Here is a 24,204-nt window from a genome sequence, read left to right as displayed (position 1 = left end):
TAACTAAAATTTGAATGTTGAATATACCCCTAGTCCGTCGCTCTCTCGCTCACCGGCCAGCTGGCCGCTCGTCGGTCGACTGTCCGCCCGTTGACCGCCCGCTCGCCGATCGCTTGCCAGACCACTAGCCCACCCGCCTGTCGGTCGACCGCTCGCCGGCCCGTTGGCCCGCCTGCCGCTCGCCCGCCAACAGCTCGACCACCCACTCGCCCGCCGGCCGCTCGTTCGCCCACCCGCCCGCTGGCCGCTCGCTCGCCCGCTCGCCGACCGCTCGCTCGCCCGCTCGCCGGCCGCTAGCTCGCCCGCTCGCCTGCCGCTCGCTCGCCTGCTCGCCGGTCGCTGGCCGGTCGCTCGCCTGCTCGCCGGCCGCTGGCCGGTCGCTCGCCTGCTCGCCGGCCGCTGGCCGGTCGCTCGCCCGCCCGCTCGCCCGCCGCCCACCGCTCGCCCACCCGCCGGCCATCGTCACCCAACGGCTGCGGCGGTGGCCGGCGGTTGCCGGTGGCGACGGCTGACAGTTGCTGGTAATGGCAGTCGATGGTTGCCGGTGATTGCCACAAGCTTCGATAGAGGTGCAACGACCGTCGGTAGAAGTTGCAGAATATTTTTGTTATTTTATGATAATACGAATTACATTTTTTATTAAAAATAATGGATACCAAATAAAAAAATGTAATCATCTTTGTAATCAAAGATTACATAGATTATATTATCCAACTTAGTAATGTAATCAAGATTACATTAAATTACATTACAAATTTAATTATATTACAAGTTCGATTACATTACACCTAATCAAACTTAACTTAAATGATAAACCCTTTTCCTTCTGACATTTTCTTATAAAAAAGAAAACCCAAAAACTCCGCCATCATTTGATGTCGTAATTTATTACATAACCGCCAGCAAACTAATTAAGCAAACATTATTAGTCGGATCTATTTCCCCTCCCGGCCCTTTCATCCAGTTCTGCTCTTGAATAAAGGGATCACTTCACCGTAGTTAATGAGATTGATTTTCTTTATTGATCCACCTCATACAATATGGAATTAATGCAGATGCATCAGCTGTTAACTGGTCTTTAATCAGTAGTACTGCTACCTCTACATTAGTTAATTCTCTCGCTCATTGATGTCTGAAATCCATCTTTCCATGTTCTGCCTTTAATTTATTTCTCCATCGCCTTCTTCGCTACCCCATCAACAGCTACTGCACTAACCAGTTAACTTACTGCTAGTCATCCCTCAGAGACCATCTCAGAGAATGGCAATGGCACACACTTCACAGCCCTGAACTTGTCTGCATTATTCAGTTGCTCATTCTCCAATCTGTAGGTGTATATATATATATACACATTGGTCAATATTATCAAAATACATATAATCATTAAATTCATTCAGTATATATATGTACGTACCTGTAGAAATTCCAGTGGCCTCGTCGAATGATCTCCAAAGAAGCGAGCAAAAAATCAATCAGTCTGTGCTCGACTTGGTTTAAGCTCAATCGCATCACACTCTCAATCCACGCAAGTCGAAGCACAAAGTTCAAACACTGCAATATTTATATATAATTACAATTAATAAAAATTATATATATGTAGATATCTTAGCTTTAGCAATTATTAAATTACCATGGAAACATAATAATATGATTTGTTTTTGAGAATAAGCTCATCTCTCAGAAAGCGGTTAGAGGATCCGAGGTCAAGGAGGCCCCAATCCTTCACCATGTCCCAAAACAGCTGGTAAAGAGTGGCACCAGTGGAGGTGAGGATGACGATGCCTAACCACATTGGCGTCCCCTCCACTGCGTACTTCAACCGTGCCGCTGCCGCCACCATTGCCGATATATACTTCCCTGCGTTCGCTAGTTGGTTCATGTCGTATCCTTCCTCCATGTACCGCCTCAAACACTTCAATTAACTCATCAGGATTAGACAATATAAAAAGTTTGATTAATTAAGAGGGTGTTTGGTTGATGAGTTTGAGAATGAGAGAATGGAATGATAGAAAAAGATAGTGTTTGGATTGTGGGTTTGGGAATGACATTTTGAGAATGATTACTAGATTTATGGGAATCAACCAAACCCATATAACTTGATGGGTTTCATTTTCATTCCTATTATCATTCCACCCTACTATCAAACTCATATCCATAATCATTCCCATCATTTAACCAAACGCCCCCTAAATTGATTGATAATAATTATGCTTAGTAGGTCTATATATATACCTGCATCGCACGCCAGTAATAGGGTAAGAAGGAGATGATGTAGGCCATCAGCTTGTACTGCTGGCTGCGAGTGCAAGTCTCATAAGGCTGCCCTTTAAATCCAGAAACCATGAAATAACATGTTGCCAGTTCCATATGCCTCAGTAATGGAATCTGCATTCATAATTAAATTAAGCCCTTTACATTAAATTTCATAATTAGTATACTCTTAATTACGTACCTGACTGGTCAGCTGGTCAGCCATGAAGAAGTCAACCATCAACACCTACAATTAATAAAATTAATAGAAATGTAACTTAATTATAAGGATTCCTAATTACCATACAATTTACATAATGTAGTTATTAATCTATAATTACTTTGTACAGAGGGGAGAAGATAATATTGCGAATCACACGGAGAAAGCAATAGCGTGTTGAGCAGTAGAATACATTGAAGGGCAACAAGAGCAATACAGTGAATACCTGCACAGCACATGATAGTGTATAAAGTGTCTGAATTTGAGCAATCACATAGTATTTATTTATTTATTTATAGATATATATACCAGAAAGAGGGCTCCTGGAATAGTATCCACGTGCTGCTGGGAGTATACACCAGCAGACCGGAGGAGGAGGTGGGCGACGAGGGCGGCGACGACGGCGGTCATGAGGGAGGCGCTGATGAGGAAGGCATCACGGTACTTGAGAGCGGTGTTGGGTGAGAACTCAAAGATGAAGTTATGATTAACCCTACACCCTCGCCAGGCTAATATGTTGCATCCATACAAGAATATGTGCAGGCTAATTAACGCAAACACACTGCATGCATTCAAGAAAACAATATATATTTTAATTAATCATCAACTTAATTATTTACATTGATAATTAAAAGGATCGATGATGTACCTGAATATAGGGTAAACTGTTTCCATGTAATCAGATTCAGAAGAAAAGATGCCACATAAATGAGCCAAGATAGCATACACGGTGAATAGTGTCACAAAACTGCCAGTGAATAAACCTGCACGTACATATCTTTCATTAATGTATAATTAATAAATTAATATATATATGAAATGTTATTACCAACTAAGAAGGTGATGATGTGAGACTCCTTGGGCTGTTGAGGTCTGAGGAATTTCATGGCTTTTTTCCTATCGTTGCTGGCGAAGTGCTTTGTGAAAATGGACTCTACCTCATCTCCCAACTTTAACACCTACATTAATATTAATATTAATTAATTATCAAACTCCATGTATCATTGCTACCTAGTGCTATATATATAGTTGATGTTGGATTTCTAGGCTAATCGTCATGTGCGCTTTCCGATTTACTCCGATAATCGATGGAAAACTTTCGTGGGATCAGATCGATCAACTCAGAGATAATCAATAAGACTAATTAGGATTATCATTATATACAGAGAGAGAGAGCTAGAGTTGATGCTCATCAAAGTGTTTAATAATTTTTTGAAATTTAAGAATATACCCTCCTACTTCTTCCACATTACTCTTTTATGTTGAGTATATAAAGGCATAAAGAAAATATGGCATAACTAATATACTTAAGGTACTCTTCATTATTTTAATTTTTAATAATTTAGGTGTTCGGCCTTCAATTGATTAATTTTAGAGATAGATGATCTTCTCTTAATTCATCTATCAAATAAATTTGAAGTACAATTTATACTTAATCAGAAGTTAACTGATAGAATATTCATTCTATTAAGGATTCAAATCTAATCCTCTTAGTTTTTTTTCTTTGAATACTTTATTTCTTCCTTTGGATACTTTATTACTGCAATGCACTTATAGTTATTGTTAGAGTTTGCTGACCCAACAATCCATTAAACCGATCTAATTTTTTAATCTTATTTACACTTTACTTATAAAGTATATTTTTAGAGTACAATGATATTACCTTTTTTAGCTGTTGTTTTTCCCTTTATTTGAAAGTTGTACCAAAATTGTTCGATAGTGAAATATTCTCTTGCTCTCTTCTCGTGGCTTTCCCTTGTCAAAGGTTTTCCATGTAAATCTACTTGTGTTCAGAATTTTTTATTTCTTTTTGTGCTTCATTTTTCGTTTATTGTCATAAATTTCTAACAAACTAGTATCAGAGTCTGGTTTGTTTTCGGAGTTATGGCGACCATGAAGTAGGATATTTCGTTGTTGGATCGAAACACCATATTTTCATTATGGCAAGTCAAGATGCGGGATGTTCTAGCACAGATGGATTTGGATGATGCTTTGTTAGGGTTTGAAAAGATGTCATCTTCATGGAGTACTGAGAAAAAGTAGCACAAGAATCGAAAAGTCTTATCTCAAATTCATCTGCATCTGTTGAATCAAATTCTCCAGAATTGTTTGAAAGAAAAATTCACTGTGACGTTGTGGTTGAGATTGGTGCAGTTGTCTATGACGAAAAATCTAACTAGCAAACTGCACTTAAAGCAACGTTTGTATTCTCATCGTATGGTCTAAGATACATCTTTAGAAGATCATTTGAATATTTTTAAAGAAATTATCTCTGATTTGAAATCTATGGAAGTTAAGTTTGACAAAGAGGATTTAGGTTTGATATTGTTGTGTTTGTTGCTTACCTCGTATGCTACTTTCAGAGATACTATTTTATATAGTCATGACTCTCTAACTTTAGATGAGGTTTATGATGCTTTATTCTCTAAGGAGAGGATGGATAAGCTCGTCTGTGGATTTAAGGCCAAATGTAAGGGTCTTATTGCATGAGGGAGACTGCCAGAAAGAAATTCTAGTGGCAATAACAGAGGCAGATCGAAATTCAGGAGTAATAAGGATAAGACAAGTCGATATTGCAAGAAAAAAGGACATGTTATGGTAGAGTGTTACAAGATACAAAATAAGAACAAGCTGGTGAAAATCAAAAGGGAAAACAACTAGAGAAATCTGATGAAGCTGATGTTGTTGAAGATCACAGTGATGGGGGAACTTCTAGTTGCGTCTAATGGTGATTCTAAACTGAACGATGAGTGAATTCTTGATTCTGATAGTATGTTTCATATGTGTTCTAATCGGGATTGGTTTTCAACGTATCAAACTAATTCTAGAGGTGATATTTTGATGGGTAATAATGCATCTTGTGGAATTGCATGTATTAGAACAGTCAGAATTAAGAAGTTTGATGGAGTTGTTCAGACACTAGGTGATGTAAGGCATGTCCCTGATATAAAGAGAAATCTGATCTCTCTGAGTACTCTTGACTCAAAAGGGTACAAGTACACTGGTGAAGGTGGAGTTGTGAAGGCCAGCAAAGGTTCTCTTGTGGTGATGAAGGGATATATAAAAACTATCGATTTGTATGTTTTACAAGGTTCTATAGTTATGGGTGATGTTGTTGTTGCTAGTCCTTCGTTATCTGATAATGACATCACGAGGCTTTGGCATATACGTCTGGGTCACATGTGTGAGAATGACATGATTGAATTGAGTAAGAGAAGACTTCTTGGTGCGTAAAGCATTACGACATTGAAATTATGCTAGCATTGTGTTTTTGCCAAGTAGAAGAGAGTCAAGTTCTCGATAGACATCCACAACACGAAGGGGACACTAGAATACATATACTCTGATCTTTGGGGACCATCCAGGGTGTCTTCGAAGGGAGGTGCATTGTATATGCTCACAATTATTGATGATTTTTTTAGAAAGGTCAAAGTTGTGAGTGTTTTTTCTGAAGCAGAAGAGTGATGTGTTTCCTACTTTTAAGGAGTGAAAAATTATGATAAAAAAGTAGACTGGAAGGCAAGTCAAGTGTCTCCGAATAGATAATGGTTTAGAGTTTTGGTCTAATGAGTTCAATGCCTTATGTAGAATGGATGGAATTGCCTTATGTAGAATGGATAGAATTGTGAGGCATAACACAGTTCGACGTAACTCTCAACAAAATAGTGTGGAAGAGAGGATGAATATGATTTTGATGGAAAAGGTTCGATGTATGCTCCTCAATGCTGGTTTACTGAAGTATTTTTCGGTCGAAACTGTTGCATATGCTTGTTATCTTATCAATCGCTCTCTGTCAACTACTATTGACAAGAGAACTCCACAAGAGGTATGGTTTGGTACTTCTGCTAGTTATTTTGATTTGATAATTTTTGGATGTCCTACTTATGCTCATATTGATAATGGAAAGTTGGAGCCCTGGTCTATGAAGTGTATTTTTATAGGTTTTAAGTCTGGTGTGAAGGGATACAAGTTTTGTATCCAAAGAGACTAGTAAAGTCGTCATCAGTCGATATGATGTTTTTTATGAGACTATCATGCTTAATGATCTTTCTTCCAAACATACTTATGAAACAGATAAAAAAAGTCAAACACACAGGTGGAACTTTGAATTGGATCTACACCAGACTCTACTATGCAGTCTAACTCATATTTAGTGGATGCTAGTAGCTCCTCACAAGCATCTCCACATTATTCTATTACGAAAGATAGGCATCGTAGAGATATTAGGCTTCCTCAGAGATATGCCGAGGCTGATTTAGTTGCTTATGCCCTAAATGTAGCTGAAAAAATTGATTTTAATGAGGAACCTGCACCACTCTCAGAAGCGATTAGTTGCCATGACTCTGGTAAATGGATGATAGCGATACAAGAGGAGATGAAATCACTTCACATGAATGACACATGGAACCTACTGAATTTTGTTTTTCGTCGCTAATATCGTCGTTATTGAGGCGACAGGAAACCCTAATTAGCTACAAAATTTGTTATCCATCGCTAATTAGCGACAAAAAATAAATTTCGGCCCTAATACTTGTAGGACCGATATTGCACCAATAAAACTATCACTATTGAGGTGGCGAGAAACCATAAACCTAAAATTTCATCCCCATTTTGTGATGAAATTTAAATTCTGTCGCAAAATTTGTGATTTTAGGTTTTCCTGACTGTTTGTTCCCTTTTTTTCTCTTGAACTCTCCTCTTCTCTCACTCAGCCCAGAGCAGGTCGAGGTGACCAAATACTCATGGGGAAGGCCTGAAGCAGGTCAAGAGTGACAGGATCCTCACGGAGAGACCTGAACCATGAGAGTAATTGTGGTCCTTCGTTAAGGGGAGGATTGTTGGGATACAATCAAAGTCCCACATTGAAAAGATATGGAAAAGATCATGGATTTAAAAGGATATATGATATCACCATTTGACATAAGGTCTTTTGGATAGAGCCCAAGAGCAAAGTCATAAGAGCTCAATCTTGGAGTAGGTCAGAGGTGATCAGATGCTTGTGGGGAAGGCTTAGAGCAGGTCAAGGTAATTGGATGCTCACGGAGAAGGCTCAGAGAAAGTCAAGGTGACCAGATACTTGCGAGAAAGGTCCGGAGAAAGTCAGGGTGACCAGATACTCGCGGAAAGGCCTGGCTCAGGTCAAGGTGACCGGATACCTGCGGGAAAGGCCTGGAGAAGGTCAGAGTAGCCGGATAATTACGAGGAGACCCGAAGAAGGTCGAGGAGACCCGAAGAAGGTCAAGGTGACCAGATGGTTATGGGAAGGTCCGGAGCAGGTCAGGGTGACCAGATACTCGCGGGAACGCCCGAAGCAGGTTAGGGTGACCAGGATACTCACGAGGAGGTCCAGAATAGGTGATCAGATACTTATGAGAAAGGCCCGGAGTATGTTAAGAGTGACCAAATACTCACGGGAAGGCCCAAACTATGAGAGTAATTGTGGTCCTTTGTTTGAGAAGAGGATTGTTGGGATACAATCAAACTCCCACATTGAAAAGATATGAAAAAAAAATCATGGGTTTAAAAGGATGTATCATATCTCTATTGACAATGAGACCTTTTGGGTAGAATCCAAGAGTAAATCCATGAGAGACTAGGTCCAAAGTTGACAGTATTATGTCATTGTGGATATATGTAAATATCCTTCAATCTTAACAAACGGTATTAGATCCATGGTCCACACTAGATGTCATGTGGGGTGGCCTTGAACGAAGTTAAGGGTGGGCCAGGAGTAGGTCAGAGGTGACCAGATGCTTGTGGTAAAGGTTTGGAGCAGGTCAAGGTGATCAAATTCTCATGGGGAAGGCCTGGAGAAAGTCAAGGTGACTAAATATTCATGGGGAAGGCCTAGAGAAGGTCAGGGTGACTAGGATGCTCGTAGGGAAGGCTTGGAGAATGTTAGGGTGGCCAGATACTCATAGGAAAGGCTAGGAGCAAGTCAGGGTGACCAGATCTAGATGCTTTCGGGGAGGCCGGGAGAAGATCAGGATGACTGGATGCTCATGGGGAAGGCCCAGAGAATGTCAGAGTGATCGGATACTCACAGAGAAGGTCTGGAGAAGGTCAAAGTGATCGGATGCTTGCAGGGAAGACCCGGAGCATGTCAAGGTGACCAGATGCTAGCGCGGAAGGCCCGGAGAATGTCAAGGTGACTGGATACTCATAGGGAGACCCGAAGTAAGTCAAGGTAACCAGATGCTCGTAGGGAAGGTCCGATACAGGTCAGGATGACCCGATGCTCATAGGAAGACCCGAAGTAGGTTAGGGTGATCAGGATTCTCGCGGGGAGGCCCACAGTAGGTCAAACGGACCAAATGCTCATGGGGAAGGCCTAGAGCAGGTTAAGAGTGATCGAATGCTCGTGGGGAGACTCGGACCATGAGAGTAATTGTGGTCCTTCATTTAAGTGGAGGATTGTTGGAATACAATCAAAGTTCTACATTGAAAATATATAGAAAAGATCATGAGTTTAAAAAGATATATGATATCTTCGTTGGAAATGAGACATTTTGGGTAGAGTCCAAGAGCAAAGCCATGAGGGCTCAGGTTTGAAGTAGGTCAGAGGTGATTAGATATTCGTAGGGAAGGCTCGGAATAGGTCAAGATGATCGGATGCTCACGGGGAAGGCCCAGAGAAGGTCAGGGTGATCGAATACTCGTGGGGAAGACCTGGAGAAGGTCAGGGTAACCGGGTACTCACGGAGATGCCCGAAGTAGGTCAAGGTGACCGGATGCTTGCGGAGAAGGCCTAGAGAAGGTCAGGATGATCGGATATTCATGAGGAGGCCTGAAATAGGTCAAGGTGACTGGATACTCACTGGGAATGCCTGGAGTAGGTTAGGATGATTGATACTCGTGGGGAAGGTCGGGAATAGGTCAGGGTGACCAAGATACTTGCGGAAAGGTTCAAAGCAAGTCAGGGTGACCAAGATACTCGTGGGGAGGTCTGGAGCAGGTCAACATGACCGAATGGTCACAGGGAAGACCTGGAGCATGTCAAGATTGACCAGATGCTTATGAGTAGGCCCGAATTATGAGAGATTGTGGTCTTTCATTTGATGGGAGGATTGTTGAGATATAATTAAAATCACACATTGAAAAGATATGAGAAAGATCATAGGTTTAAAAGAATGTATGATATATCTATTGGCAATAAGACTTTTTAGGTAGAACCCAAGAGTAAATCCATAAGGACCTAGACTTAAAGTAAGTCAAGGTGACCAGATACTCGTAGAGAAGGTCCAATACAAGTCAGGAGGACCCGATGCTCATAGGAAGACCCGAAGTAGGTTAGGACGATCAGGATGCTCGCGAGGAGGCCCGCAGTAGGTCAAAGGGACCAAATGCTCACGGGGAAGGCCCAGAGCAAGTTAAGAGTGATCAAATGCTCGTGAGGAGACTCAGACCATGAGAGTAATTGTGATCCTTTGTTTGAGGGGAGGATTGCTGGAATACAATCAAAGTTCTACATTGAAAATATATGGAAAAGTTCATGAGTTTAAAATGATGTATGATATCTCCGTTGGAAATGAGACATTTTGGGTAGAATCCAAGAGTAAAGCCATGAGGGCTCAGGCTCCAAGCAGGTCAGAGGTGATTAGATGCTCCTAGGGAAGGCTCGAAGTAGATCAAGATGATCGAATGCTCACGAGGAAGGCCCAGAGAATGTCAAGGTGATCAGATACTCATGGGAAAGGACTGGAGAAGGTCAAGATAACCGGATACTCATGGAGATGCCCGGAGTAGGTCAAGGTGATCAGATGGTTGCGGGGAAGGCCCAGAGAAGGTCAGAGTGATCGAATACTCATGAGGAGGCTCAAAGCATATCAAGGTGATAGGATATTCGCGGGGAAGGCCTGAAGCAGGTTAGGATGATTAGATACTCAAGGGGAAGGTTGGGAGCAGGTCGGGTGACCAAGATACTCACGGAAAGGTTCAAAGCAAGTCAGGGTGACCAAGATACTCATGGTGAGGTCTGGAGCAGGTCAAGATGACAGAATGGTTGCAGGGAAGGCTCGAAACATGTCAAGATTGACTAGATGCTCACGAGGAGACCTGGATTATGAGAGTAATTGCTGGGATATAATTAAAGTCACACATTGGAAAAATATGAAAAGGATCATGGGTTTAAAAAAAATGTATGATATCTCTATTGGCAATAAGACCTTTTGGGTAGAACTCAAAAGTAAATTCTTAAAGACCTAGACCTAAAGTAGACAATATTATGTCATTGTGGATATATATGAATATCCTTCAATCTCAACAAATGATATCAGAGTCATGGTCCAGCATTAGAAAGATATAGAAAAGATCATGAATTTAAAAGGATGTATTTTATCTCCGTTGGCAATGTGACCTTTTGGGTAGAACCCAAGAGCAAACCTATAAGAGTTTAGACCCAAAGTGAATAATATCATATCATTATGAAGATATGCGAATATCTTTTGGGCACAACATGTTTCTTATGTTCGGATTGGATAGGATTGAATTTATTATTGTTTGTCATGTTTTAGATATTGTGTTTGGATTGTATTGTTGATTGTATCGTTAGACTTGTTTATTATATTTGGATTGAATGTTGTGGTGTAAATATTATGTTATTTAGTTCTATAATGTAAATATGTGGTGATAACTATTGTTTCTGATGACTTATTAATTATTATACATTATGTGAATAGGGAAAACACTAAAGAGTTTCTGGCAAATATTTGCCAAATTTAGTAATTTTATCACTATTATTCATAAAAAATAGCGATGGAATTTTAAGTTTATGTCACTATTAGCGATGAAATTATAAAATATCGTTGCTATATAATTTCATCGCTAATAGCGGCGACACTTTATAATTCCATTGCTATCTTATGACAATTAGTGATGAAAATCTTAATTTTTCGTCACTAATCTCAAACTAATAATTAAACAGAAAAACTAAAATTTATATTTCTGAGTTTATTAGTGATGGTATATAAATTATTCATCTATAAGCTCAAGATAATTACACGATAAATTAGATGGAATATAATTTCTATAGCTAAATATATTTTATTACTATATTTAGTGACTGAATATATATATTCTCGGGGACAAAAAAAAAATTCAGTTGGTAAGCAGTTGCTAATTACGATTAGCGATTGAAATTTACGTTCCTATCTTTGGCAGTGTATAATAAGCTAAACATATCTAAATCTAGAAAATGTTTAAGTAATCTTATATAAATTAATATTTACCTTGTCCGAGCTGACGAAGTGCGATCTTTTCACCTTCCTCGAGAATGAACCCGCTTCATGTCGTTGATTTGACACCTTTAATTAAATAAATTAAATAGTTAATTCAAGTCCAACAACAAGCTATATATATAATATTTATACATGGATCACTTAAATTCAAAATGCCACGAATCTAGTGAAGTAAAGGATGTTAATTAAATCAAGAACTTCATGTTGACCAAATCCTCGTAGAGTTTACATCAAAAGATAAATTAATAAATTGAAAAAAGAACCATGAATTACCTTTTCAAATTTCTTGAGAATCTTCCTGAAAGCTTCTATGTTCAAAGAACTGCACGCCAACATAAACACGTAATTATGTATCTATATTTGTTTTTTTTTGCACGACACGTCTTGATAACGAAAATAATGAGGGATTTATTGTTCATAATGATTAGAGGATTAATCAGTGACCTGTATGTGTTGAGGTGGCCGACGCCTTTGTAGAGGTGTACGAAGGCCTCTCTGATCATCTTCTCCGCCCGCTGCAGCTTCTTCTTATTCACGTAGTCACCTCCTTCCTTGCGGGAGCTGCTGCTCTTCACCATCTCTTCCCACACCATCGATATCGACCTAGCCGGCGTAGTCGCCGGGATGTCGATCCGCAGCGTCGCCGCCGCCCGCAGCCTCCCCGTTTTCTTCATCTTTGCCTTCGCGCCAAGACCCAGGAAGTTCACCCCGTTCTTCTCCAACGTCGCTATGATCGCCTCCTCTGTTACCCCTGTTTCCCTTCCCGGCGCCACGTCCCCCAGCGGGCTCCCTATCTCTGTCTCTGTTTCTGATGAATACACAAATCAATCGATCGATTATTTTCTCTTAATGAATCTAATCAGTTACGTGGATGTGTCTGATCATCACCGGAGAAGGAGGTGGAGTTGGAGAGGGAGGCGGGAGGGGAAGTGGGGCTGTGGCATTGGCGGCGGCGAAGACGGTGATGGTCATGGTAGAGCTGTTTGAGGTCGAGCAGTATCTGGAGCTGCTTGCTCAGAATTTCTCCGCGCTCGCAGAACTCTCTCTCCGTGTTGATGTAGAAGTTGTTCACCTTCTCCAATTCAACTTCCAATTTCTCTAAGAACTCCCTCACCTTCAATTCAATTCGATTCAATTCACACGCCAAAAAAAAAATGTGATATGGATACGTATCATACCTCGTCTTCTCTGGATTGGACGAATATCATTTCGAATAGATTCTCCTCGTCCGCCTACAATGATAAACGACCAAACAGTGAAAAAGAAAAAACAGAGCAGATGAAAAGAATTAACTGAACAACTTTTTGCTAATTCCACTACGATCATCCGCTATTGCCAACTAATTGAGATGGAAATTCCTGCCCAGTGCCGGAAGGTCAAGGAAGTTGGTGACATGATGACAGGGGAGCCGGCGAACGAAGCCCCGGTGAATGGCGGCCGTAACTATAACGGTCTTAAGGTAACGAAATTCTTTGTTAGGTAAGTTCCGATCCGAACGAAAGACGTAACGATCTGGACACTGTCTCGGAGAGAGATTCAGTGAAATAGACATGTCTGTGAAGATGCGGACTATCCGCACTTGGACAGAAAGACCCTATGAAATTTTACTATAATGCCCAGTGCCAACTAATTGAGATGGAAATTCCTGCCCAGTGCCGGAAGGTCAAGGAAGTTGGTGACATGATGACAGGGGAGCCGGCGATCGAAGTCCCGGTGAACGGCGGCCGTAATTATAACGGTCCTAAGGTAGCGAAATTCCATGTCGGGTAAGTTCCGACCTGCACGAAAGGCGTAACGGTCTGGGCGTTGTCTCGAAGAGAGATTCGATGAAATAGATATGTCTGTGAAGATGCGGACTATCCACACCTAGACAGGAAGACCCTATGAAACTTTATGGTATAGCAGAGAGAAGGAAAAGTATAGATATGCACATAGATATATGAGAAAGATATAAACAAAAAAAAACACGCTGTTTGCGTGAGAAGAGAATGTAGATAACCAACGCTCAACAATGGCGTCACGGCGGTACGAACTATCCGCTTTTTAAGCGCAAAAACCCCACCTTTTGCCTATTTACTCCCCTTTTCTCGCGAAAGAAAGAATTCTAATGAGCTAGAAAGAAACAGGACGATATTAACGTTGGATCTACGAAATGTTTACCGGAATGGGATCGTCACGCCGGCGGCCGTGAATAGAGAGGAGCGAGCGAATGGGGTCAAAGAGAGAGAATCCATAACTGTCGTTGCTGCAGCCGCCGCCAGCGGCGGAGGCTGCGTTGTGCTGGTGGTCGTCAGAAGAAGAAGGAACTGAGGAGCGGAGATGAGCGAGCTTGATCTTCTTGACGTGCTTCTTGAGCTGGCGGTAGTTTACGAACTTGTCCTTCCATTCTGGGATCAACTGTGCTTCCAACTCCCGTGAAAACTTCACCATAGTTTTGCTCTCTTCTTCTCCTTCTCCTTCCCTCTTTATCAGTCCTGATCTGTTCGATGGAAAAAGAGAGAGGGAGCTGAGGAAGAAGGAGGTGCATTAAGTGGAGGGGAGTCGTAGAAGAGAAAGTTATATAGAGAGAGATTAAGACGCCAATTGTGATGACGTCTAAAAGCCAACATTGATAGGCCAACGAAATCTTATTTTTGAGGGGGAAAAAAAATGAAAGATTAGGAGAATATTTTCCTTGTATACATGTAAAGAGAAAACAAGAAATGTCTCAAGTAATAAACCTAACAATGGCATCCACCTCTTTCCTTTTCCTGGCAATGGGAATGCAAACTTTTGTGAAGTGGGGCAGAGTTAACGTAACCTAATAGTTCCAAAATGTTGATATGATTATGTGTTAAAGAAGTAAACATATTGGGATCAAAAGCACGTAAATTGAAATGCCACTTGTTGTATGTATACCAATCTGAGATGTGCTATTGTTGTTAAAGGTAACTGATGCTGTCCAGAAGCGGTGAGTTGTGTATTATAGGCGAACTGATTGAGAATTTGACTTGAAGAAGACTCCAGCAAGGGGCGTTGAGGAACACCTGTGAATATTAATAGGAAGAAGGGAAAAAATTGTCAGTAAGTAGGTCAAGGGAAGATCCATGACGTAGCTATTGGGGAAATAACTGTGAGTGAAAATTAACGTAGCTATTGGGGAAGATCCCTAACGTAGCTATTGGAGAAATGGAGAGGTTGGTTTTAGGGGTGAAAGATGTTAGGATTTTAATTTCATTATGATATTTGTTAGTGTCTCTATATATTGTTCATCTACCTAATTCCATTCTTACATTCTTGTAGGACTTCTAACTAAAGTCTGATACAATCCACGCATGTCGCACCGGAGAGTTTACCTAGGTTCTAACGCCATTAAGTAAAGAAGCAACTTTAGAAAGTTGGTTAAAGGGATATCCTAGGCCCCCCCTATACAATCTCTAGAGTTAACCGATTTACTTCATAATAGTAGATTAATGCAATTAAGTAAAAAAAGTAATCTAGAAAATCCAGTTAAAAGGATACTTTCTATCACAATACCCCCGGTCATATAATCGCTAGATTATATAAATCACTTAGCTTCCTAACATTAATTTGGGAAAAATCTTCTAAACTCTAATTAATTTTTCTTATAGGGAATTAGCTCCCGTTTCAAGGGTGATTGATGTAGGCTCAACTTGTGTTGAAGTCCAATATGAGCCTTCAAACTTCAAACGAATATAACTTTTGACTCGGCACTCAGAATCAGCTCTATCTGTTGACACACATACAAAATTCGAAAACCTATGTTTGTTACAGATGAAACCATAACCATCAAATTTTCAGCCCCAAATTTTGTCGTTTAAACCATTTTCAAGGTCTTTTTGCTATTTTTGATAATTTTTAATTTTTGGATATTTAGGGTAATTTTCATATTTCTGATATTTTTTAGAGAAGATTTGTTTTTATTCGCACCTTGATTTGAGTTAAGATCATTAATTTAATTATTTTTATTTTGGGTAAAAATATATTTTCTTTCTTTACAATATTAGAATTAAGATATGTTAATTGTAATTTTTTTCCTTATTTGAGCCATAGATTGTTGTTTATATAAGAGTCATGTTTAGATGTTGAGGGATTAACTCTCTAATTTTAATAAAAAGTTTCCTTCTTAGAGGTCCTCTTCTTATCTTTCCCTCAATTTTCCTCTTCTTGTCAGCCTGCGGGATAATTATTATCCTGTCCGGCATCAGTGATACTTTAAAAAATAAGGGATAGCCTCTATAACAGGGTCCCAAATTAAACAAACTAGAGTGTCTCTTCTACACAATGAACAAAACTTTACATCTACACGAATTGACCTCACACACATTTCATCAAATTAAACACATACAAGGTACAACATACATAGAACATGGTATAAACATATCATAGCACAAGAAAAATGTTCAAATACATAGTTCATACATTAACATTACATCATAACTACTTCATACATCCTAGATTTAAAGATCTACTCCATTGCAAAGGATTTACAAATAAGAGATAAGAAATTAAGCATCCTACAATCCAAAACAGATAAAGAAGAGATGAATGCTTATTTATGCATCGCTGGTCTTCTTACTTGCAATCCTTGCTCTGGAGGTAGATAGATAAGTGAAAATGGAAGCTCTATGGCTCCCCCAAGGGGAGAACCCTTCCCTAAGGAATAAGGACAGAGCCCCAAACCAAAAATTAGTCAAAAGGGGGAGAAAATCTCCTTTTATAGGGTAAGGCATAGCTCCAAGCACGGGTTATGTCACGGCTATGCCTTTCGGCATGACCAGGGTGTGAATGGTCTCGGGTGGGGAGGCACGATCGTACCAATTATCAAGGCCAACCCTTGGTTCAGCTCTAGAAGAGGGCATGGACGTGTGGTTTCACACGACCGCCCCTTGTTGGCTGCTGGTGGGAGATATGACGGTGTCTTTAGGCACGACCAGCCTTGGCTTTGCCTCGGGACAGAGCACATGATTGTGTTAGGGGGCACGACCACATTGCTGATTCTTCACAAGTTACTTCAATGTGCCTTTCCACTCTATTTTTGCTTCAATTTGTGCCCTGTCAAATAAAAATATGTAAAGAGTAGATCTTTGAACAAAATAGAATGAAAGTATGACATAACAATGAAATATGATGTAATTAACATAGATTATATTCATGAAATACAAGTAGATGTGGTTAAAGAATGCCTGAAAACTTATATAACCTACGCACATCACACCCTAAACTTATATCTTTGAATGTCCTCAAGCAAAAACTGCATCTAAACTTATGTGGTTAAATAATGCATAGTAATCTCTAGTGAATTAGTCTAATCCTATCAAATAATTTTATTGGTGAGCAAGATATAAAAATAGTTTGAATATGACCTAAAAAAATAGTTCTCCATGCTCAGTACAATAGTGGCCTAAGTTTATCAAGTTACAAACAGTAAGTCTAGTCAAATCGTCATATCACTATGCTCCTTATGCTCCTAGTGATAGACATTTACTTGCCACAGTCTTGGTTTATCCTTTTCAATCTACCCAAGCTCTTAAAGGCGTGCTTGATATCAAGAAAAACATAGCAATTATTTCCCCAGTAACCTAATTCAGTTTCATAGGGGTAACTCGCTAGTTTTCACTCTCGGCGACTATTTTTTATATATCCTTTAATCATTTTTTTACATTTTTCTCCTAAGAGGTTGTAAGGTGCAACACTTGAACATAAATGTATATGAATGCAAATGTAGAGATATTTTAATTTTTTTCAAATGAGCTAACATGATTCGAGCCTTATCTAGTAATCAAAATGTAGTTTGAGAAATCACCATGGAAACACTAATACTAATTAAGTTTTATGAATCATGACTATTTTCAGAGTTATTTACCATCAAAACTAGGCAAAGTATGGGGTGATTTTAAAACAAGGTCAATACTTAAACTCTAAAAATATTATTTACTTTATGTTATCATGAATAGACAAAGATAGATCACTAAACATACTATCATCATAAATCAACAATAAATCACATGAAATTTAAAACAAGTGTGCTAGTATTTTGCATTAAGGACAAACAATCATGATATGATATATGATGCAACTAGAAACATTTTATTATGCAAAAAAAAATATAACAAAAACTAAACTATAACCCAATACATCCACTCAAACTTAAACCTTTCATTGTTCCAATGAAGACTGGAGATATAATATGGAGAAATTTTTAAAGTAAGAGAAGTTACCAAGTTATGAGTTTCAAATGGTTCAGATATTTATGTGCTTAAAATACTTCTCCATCTAATATTCATATTTCTATATAACTTTGAATCCTACAAAAAGAAGATAGACAAGAAAAATTAAGTAGAGAATTTGGATTATTATGAATAAAAAAAAACTAAAAACATAAATAAAGACAAGGAAAAATTTGGATTATCTCCCAATAAACGCTTGTTTTAGGTCATTAGCTTAACCCCTTATTTGGTTCATCTAAATCTCAATCTATGAGCGGTTAGAAATTTCAGAACCCTTTTACAAAGAGTTCTTAGCTCCTCACAAATTATACTCTCCTTCAAATGCTCATAATGATGTTGCTCCTTACTTGATTGCTGTGCAAAAGATGTCTTACCACCAACTTGCTCAAAAAAATATTGGTTCTTAGCTTTAGAAATATTAAATAAAATCTTACTACCACTAATTACCGAAGAGACTAAATTATCGAACATGTTCTCAGATGTGGGTAGGGGAGGCTCTTCTAGGACCTTGAGATGTGGAAGTATTTGAATTTGAGTAGTGCACTCCACTATCAAAGCCTCACTTACATGTTCCTCAAGCTCATCTTCATGATCTTCACTTATTTGATACTCCTCCCAAGTTGAGAGTTGAGTTGACATTCTAGTGTAGAGTGAGTCCATATTATTACACTTAGAATTCATATGCTTGATTTCCTTGTTCATTTGAGGTTGTGAGGTTAGGATGTCCTCCACCATCTTCTCTATTCTTTCCCACTGAGATAATGGTTCATAGTTGTTCTCCTCTTGGTATTTCATGAACAAATTCTAAGGGCTCCTCCAACTAGGGCTACATGTGTGAGAGTGTGATGAGACCATTACATCAAGCTTTTTGTTGAGTTCATTTATTGATATTTCTAACTTGTGTAGCTTAATGAAGTCTTCAATTGTATGACCTATCTCTTTACAAGTTTCACAGTATTATTTGGACCATTGATTGAAATTAGGGAGGTCATCCCATGTCTAGGCGAACGGTCAAAATGTAATGGACAATTCTCGTTCAGATGACTTGTTGCCTCATAACTATGACAATAAACATTAATAGACTTCATATCAGTCATTTGTATGGTCCTTTGAATTGAAGTATACATCATTTCATTCAAGGAAAACATGTCTATCTAAAGAAATAAAAGTCAGAACAAGATAGACATGTAGTAGAAATAAAAACAAAATTACAAAATTAAAAATAAGAGGAAGAAAAATATAAAAAGAAAAATGTAAAGAGTAACTCAAATGTTAATCAACTAATGTTAATTGAAAATAATCCCTAACAACAGTACCAAAAATTTATTATACAATCAAGTGCATGATTGCTATCAAGTAATAAAATATTAATCTCACAGAGACTGTTAATTAAACACTAGTTAACTTCGCACAATTATCTAGACAATTGAAGGATGATTCACAAAGGCTAGGAAGAGAGAGATTGAGAGAGAGAGAGAGAGAGAGAGAGAGAGAGCAAGGGAGTGAGGAGAAATGGAGAGGTTGGTTTTCGGGGTGAGAGATGTTAGGATTTTGATTTCATTATGATGCTAGTTAATGTCCCTATACATTGTTCATCTACCTAACTCCATGCTTATATTCTTGTAGGGCTTTTAACTAAAGTCGACACAATCCCGCATAGGTCATACTGGAGAGTTTACCCAGGTTCTAATGCTATTAAGTAAAGAAGCAATTCTAAAAAGTGCGGTCAAATAGATACCCTTGGGCCCCCCAATCATACAATCTCTAGAGTTAACTGATTTACTTTCTAATGGTAGATTAATACAATTAAGTAAAAAAGGTAACCTAGAAAGTCTGGTTAAATGGATACCCTTTATCACAGGGCCCTCGGTCATACAATCGCTAGATTACATAAATCACTTCCTAACATTAATTTGAGAAAATCCTCTAAACTCTAATTAACTTTCCTTGTAGGGAATTTCCTCCCGTTTCAAGAGGGATATCCTAGAAAGTAAAGGAAACCCTATGTCACTTCCCCGGATAAACAAACTAGAGTGTCTCCTCTACATGGTGAACAAAACTCTATATCTACATGAATTGACCTCACACACATTTCCTCAAACACATTCAAGGCATAACCCTCTATGTCACAGGGCCCCTGATCATACAATCGCTAGATTACATAAATTACTTCCTAACAATAATTTAGGAAAAATCTTCTAAACTCTAATTAGCTCTCCTTGTAGGGAATTGCCTTCCAATTCAAGGGTGATATCCTAGAAAGTGAGGGATACCCTCTATCTCTGGGTGTCCGGATAAACAAACTAGAGTGTCTTCTCTACACGGTAAACAAAACTCTACATCTACATGAATTGACCTCACACACATTTTCTCAAACACATACAATGCATAACCCCCTCTGTCACAAGACCCCCAATGATACAATCGCTAGATTACATAAATCACTTTCTAATAATAATTTAGAAAAAACCCTCTTAACTCTAATTAGCTTTCATTGTAAAGAATTGCCTCTCGTTTCAAGGGTGATACCCTAGAAAATAAGGGATGCCCTCTATCACTGGGTCCCTCGATAAACAAACTAGAGTGTCTTCTCTACATGGTGAATAAAATTCTACATCAACATGAATTGACCTCACACATATTTTCTCAAACACATACAAGGCATAACACACATAAAACATGGTGTAAACATATCATAGCACAAGAAATGCCCAAATACATAGTTCATACATCAACATTACATCACAACTACTTTATACATCCTAGATTTGGAGATCTACTTCTTTGCAAATGATTTACAAACAAGAGATAAGAAATTAAGCATCCTACAATCCAAAACATAAGATAGAGAAGCAAGGAATGCTTATCTATGCATCGTCGATCTTCTTGCTTGCAATCCTTACTCCGGAGGTGGACAGATCAGTGAAGATGGAAGTTTTAGGGCTCCTCCAAGTGGGAGAACCCTTCTTCAAGGAATGGGGGTGGAGCCCTAAACTAAAAATTGGTCAAAAGGGGGAGAAAATTCCCTTTTATAGGCCAAGGCGCAACCCTGAGAAATGCACGACCCCAGGTATGGGATGTGTCATGATCGTGCCTTTTGGCATGGCCAGGGTGTGAATGGACTCGGGTGGGGAGGTACGGACGTGTCAATTGGCACGACCAACCCCTGATTCAACTCTAGAAGGGGGATACGACCGTGTGATTTCACACGACCGCCCCTTGTTGGCTACTGGTGGGAGACACGAGGGTGCCTTTAGGCATGGCCTACCCCGACTTTACCCCAGGAGAGAGCACACGACCATGCCAAAGGGCACGATCAGGTTGTTGATTTTTTACAAGTTTCTTCAATGTGCCTTTTCACTCCATTTTCATTTTAATTTGCGTCCTACCAAATAAAAACATGCAAATAGCATATCTCCAAATAAAATAAAATGGGTGTATGACATAACAATGAAATAGGGTGCAACAAATATAGATTATATTCATGAAATATAAGTAGATATGCTTTAAAGAATGCATAGAAACATATATAATATACACACATCAAGTTCCAAAGATATTCGATTAGGGAATTGAGTCCCTGGACTGTCCAATTGGAGTGAGAAAGAGTGCAGACCCCCGAGAATAACCGAGTGAGAATCTAGGCCCTTGGGATGTATGATCGGGAATATCCGATCCGAGTGAGAAGGGGAGTAGAGCCTTGAGAGTATTCGAGTGGGGATCTTGGCCCCTGAGATGTTCGGTCGGGAATATCCAATCAGAGTGAAAAGAGCAGAGCGCCCTAAGAGTATCCGAATGAGGATCTAGGCCTCTGGGATGTTCGATCGGGAATATCTTATCGGAGTGAGAAGGGGAGCAAAGCCTTGAGAGTATCCAAGTAGGGATCTGGACCCCTAAGACATTCGATCAGGAATATCCGATCGAAGTGGCAACCTTGGTGGGCTCTATCAGTGGGATATTCAGGTTGATCCACCTTAGACTCCGGCTACCATGTTAACCGACAGGTTGACCTTTGTCTCCTACGTGGAGGCCACTTATATCTGCTGGATCAGTTAATTTTATGACTTGTACTTTTTTGATAGTTGACTCTACATGTTAGAGAATGTCGACCAAGTGTCGATCAAGACAACCAATTCACACTGTGATAACATACAAGTTAGTTGAGTCATTATGGTTTCTTATAAAGCAGACTGTTGTGCAAAGAGGGGGGGTAACACCTCTCAACCTCTAATGTGGAAGAAGAGGAAGAGAGAAAGAGATCATGCAGAGCAACAAGATAAAGACACAAAAGGAGCAAACACGAGGAAGGAGAAGAAGAAGAAGAAGAGTTACCGTAGTTTAGCAACGTGTCTACTCCACAAAAATGGCTGAAACTTTATTAAAATTCTTGCTACACTATTGAATTATATTTCATGATTCTTTTGATTGTACAATAGGTTTACAATGATCCCTATAAATAGTATATAAATCCCAAACTCGGTAAAATTATAACATAATTTTATTATGAAAAATCACAATAGAATTCTGTTATAAAAAATCATAACAGAATTCTGTTATATAAAATCATAACAGAATTTTATTACGAAAAATTATAATAGATTTTTCTTCCATGATATCCATCGCATTGACCTTCACCCAAATATGAACCATTCAAAAAACATGAGTATCTGAACAAAACTCCACCTGAATCTCTGGGTCTGGGCTTCCTTCCTCTAGCATCTAGAGATATGGATTAGATTCAAGCAATACTTGAACTTCTCTGTGGTTATTGACTTTGTCAGCATGCCTGCAATATTATCTGTAGTGTAAACCTTCTTAAGTTGAATTTCCTCGGAAGCAATCAACTCTCTGATCTTGTGAAACCTCACATCAATGTGCTTGGTTCTCTCATGATACACCTGATTTTTGACCAAATAGATAGCACTTTTACTATCGCATAACAACTTGACTCCACCTTGCTAAATGCCCAGTTCTTTGAACAACCCTGTAAGTCATAAAGCTTCCTTCGCTGCTTTAGCTGCTGTCATATACTCTGACTTCGTTGTAGACAATGCAATAATATATTGTATCATCACTACAAGAAAATCCTCATTCAACAACACTCAAATGACAATGATTTTATGCCAAATAATTATTTATTTTTGCCTTTTAACAATGGTTTTAACAAAAATCGTTGTCTTTTAGCATTTTTTTGGCTTACGACAATGATTTTTAAAAACCGTTGTCTATTTATACTTTTTAGGGGCTACGATAACGGTTTTTAAAGGTTACGACAACAGTTTTTGAAAATTGTTGTCTATGTGCGTTTTTTTTGAGTTACGACAACGATTTTTGGAAATCGTTGTCTATTAAGTATTGTTAAATACCGTTATTTTTTCTTCCATTTGCCATTTTTTCCCCTTTGTCATTTTTTGTCGTCGTGTTTTTTCTTTCCCTTTCCTTGAAATTTTTTGCCGCTGCATTCCCCCCTTTACCTTCTCGATCCCTAAGTATTTTCGTCCAACTTATGATCTCTTCACCTACTTCATGTTTTTCTTTCTCCTTTCCTCTCCAAGCCCTAAACCCACCACCCCTTCTCCTTTCCTCTCCAAGCCCTAAACCCATCGCCCCTTCTTCATTCCTTTCCAAGTCGCGCCGTCGTCGTCCTGGACCACCAGAAACAAGTCGAGAGGGTGAAACAAGTTCACGAAGTTGGGTTAGCGCTCGGGGAGCAACACAAGTAGCAGAGATGAACAACACTGACCCGCCGCCTAATCCCGAGACTTTCGTCCGCAGGTTCTCATTTCTCCTTCCGCCTACATATTCCTCTGTTTTGTTGTGTCCCACGACATTCTCGTAGCGAACCAATCGCAGGGAGGGATAGAGATGGGAAACGGAGACCACAATCGCAGGAGCAACCAGGGGGATCAGCAACTGAGGTCGCATGATCCAAAGGATGACTCTGGGAACGAGCGGTACGACCAAGCAACATGGCCATGGAGGCGTGTTCACGTCAATAGCGACAGCGGTGACGTGAGGTGGGATGGCTGCATGGAGTTTGAGGAAGGGTCGGATGGGGGATCTGATGGAGGAGAAAGCCTTGTGAGGATGAGAAGCCTCATGGGCGACGACCTGAAGGAGCTCAAAGGGTGCTTGGACTTAGGGTTCGGCTTCAACTACGACGAGATCCCGGGGCTCTGCGCCATGTTGCCTGCTCTCGAGCTTTTCTACTCCATGAGTCGATTGTTGGGTTGTGGCGCAGGCAATGCCGGCGGGGATGCGGACGAAT

General features: G+C 39.6%; 1 protein-coding gene across 1 annotated transcript; it reads right to left on the bottom strand.

Moving 5' to 3' along the window:
* Positions 1-1,046: 1,046 nt before the first annotated feature.
* On the bottom strand, positions 1,047-14,244 carry LOC122032167 (phosphate transporter PHO1-2-like). Its single transcript, XM_042591430.1, has 15 exons — positions 13,867-14,244; positions 12,885-12,938; positions 12,595-12,820; positions 12,151-12,514; positions 11,980-12,028; positions 11,698-11,772; positions 3,300-3,429; positions 3,120-3,234; positions 2,780-3,032; positions 2,592-2,696; positions 2,453-2,497; positions 2,233-2,385; positions 1,631-1,912; positions 1,415-1,551; positions 1,047-1,325 (listed from the first exon to the last, which is right to left on the bottom strand). Exons 1-15 carry the CDS (start codon positions 14,134-14,136, stop codon positions 1,235-1,237), a joined length of 2,349 nt encoding a protein of 782 aa, XP_042447364.1. The 5' UTR covers positions 14,137-14,244; the 3' UTR covers positions 1,047-1,234.
* Between the last annotated feature and the right edge of the window lie 9,960 nt (positions 14,245-24,204).

This window comes from Zingiber officinale, chromosome 11A (assembly GCF_018446385.1).
Source record: "Zingiber officinale cultivar Zhangliang chromosome 11A, Zo_v1.1, whole genome shotgun sequence".
Taxonomy (NCBI): Eukaryota; Viridiplantae; Streptophyta; class Magnoliopsida; order Zingiberales; family Zingiberaceae; genus Zingiber; species Zingiber officinale.
This window is presented reverse-complemented; position numbering and strand designations above follow the sequence as displayed.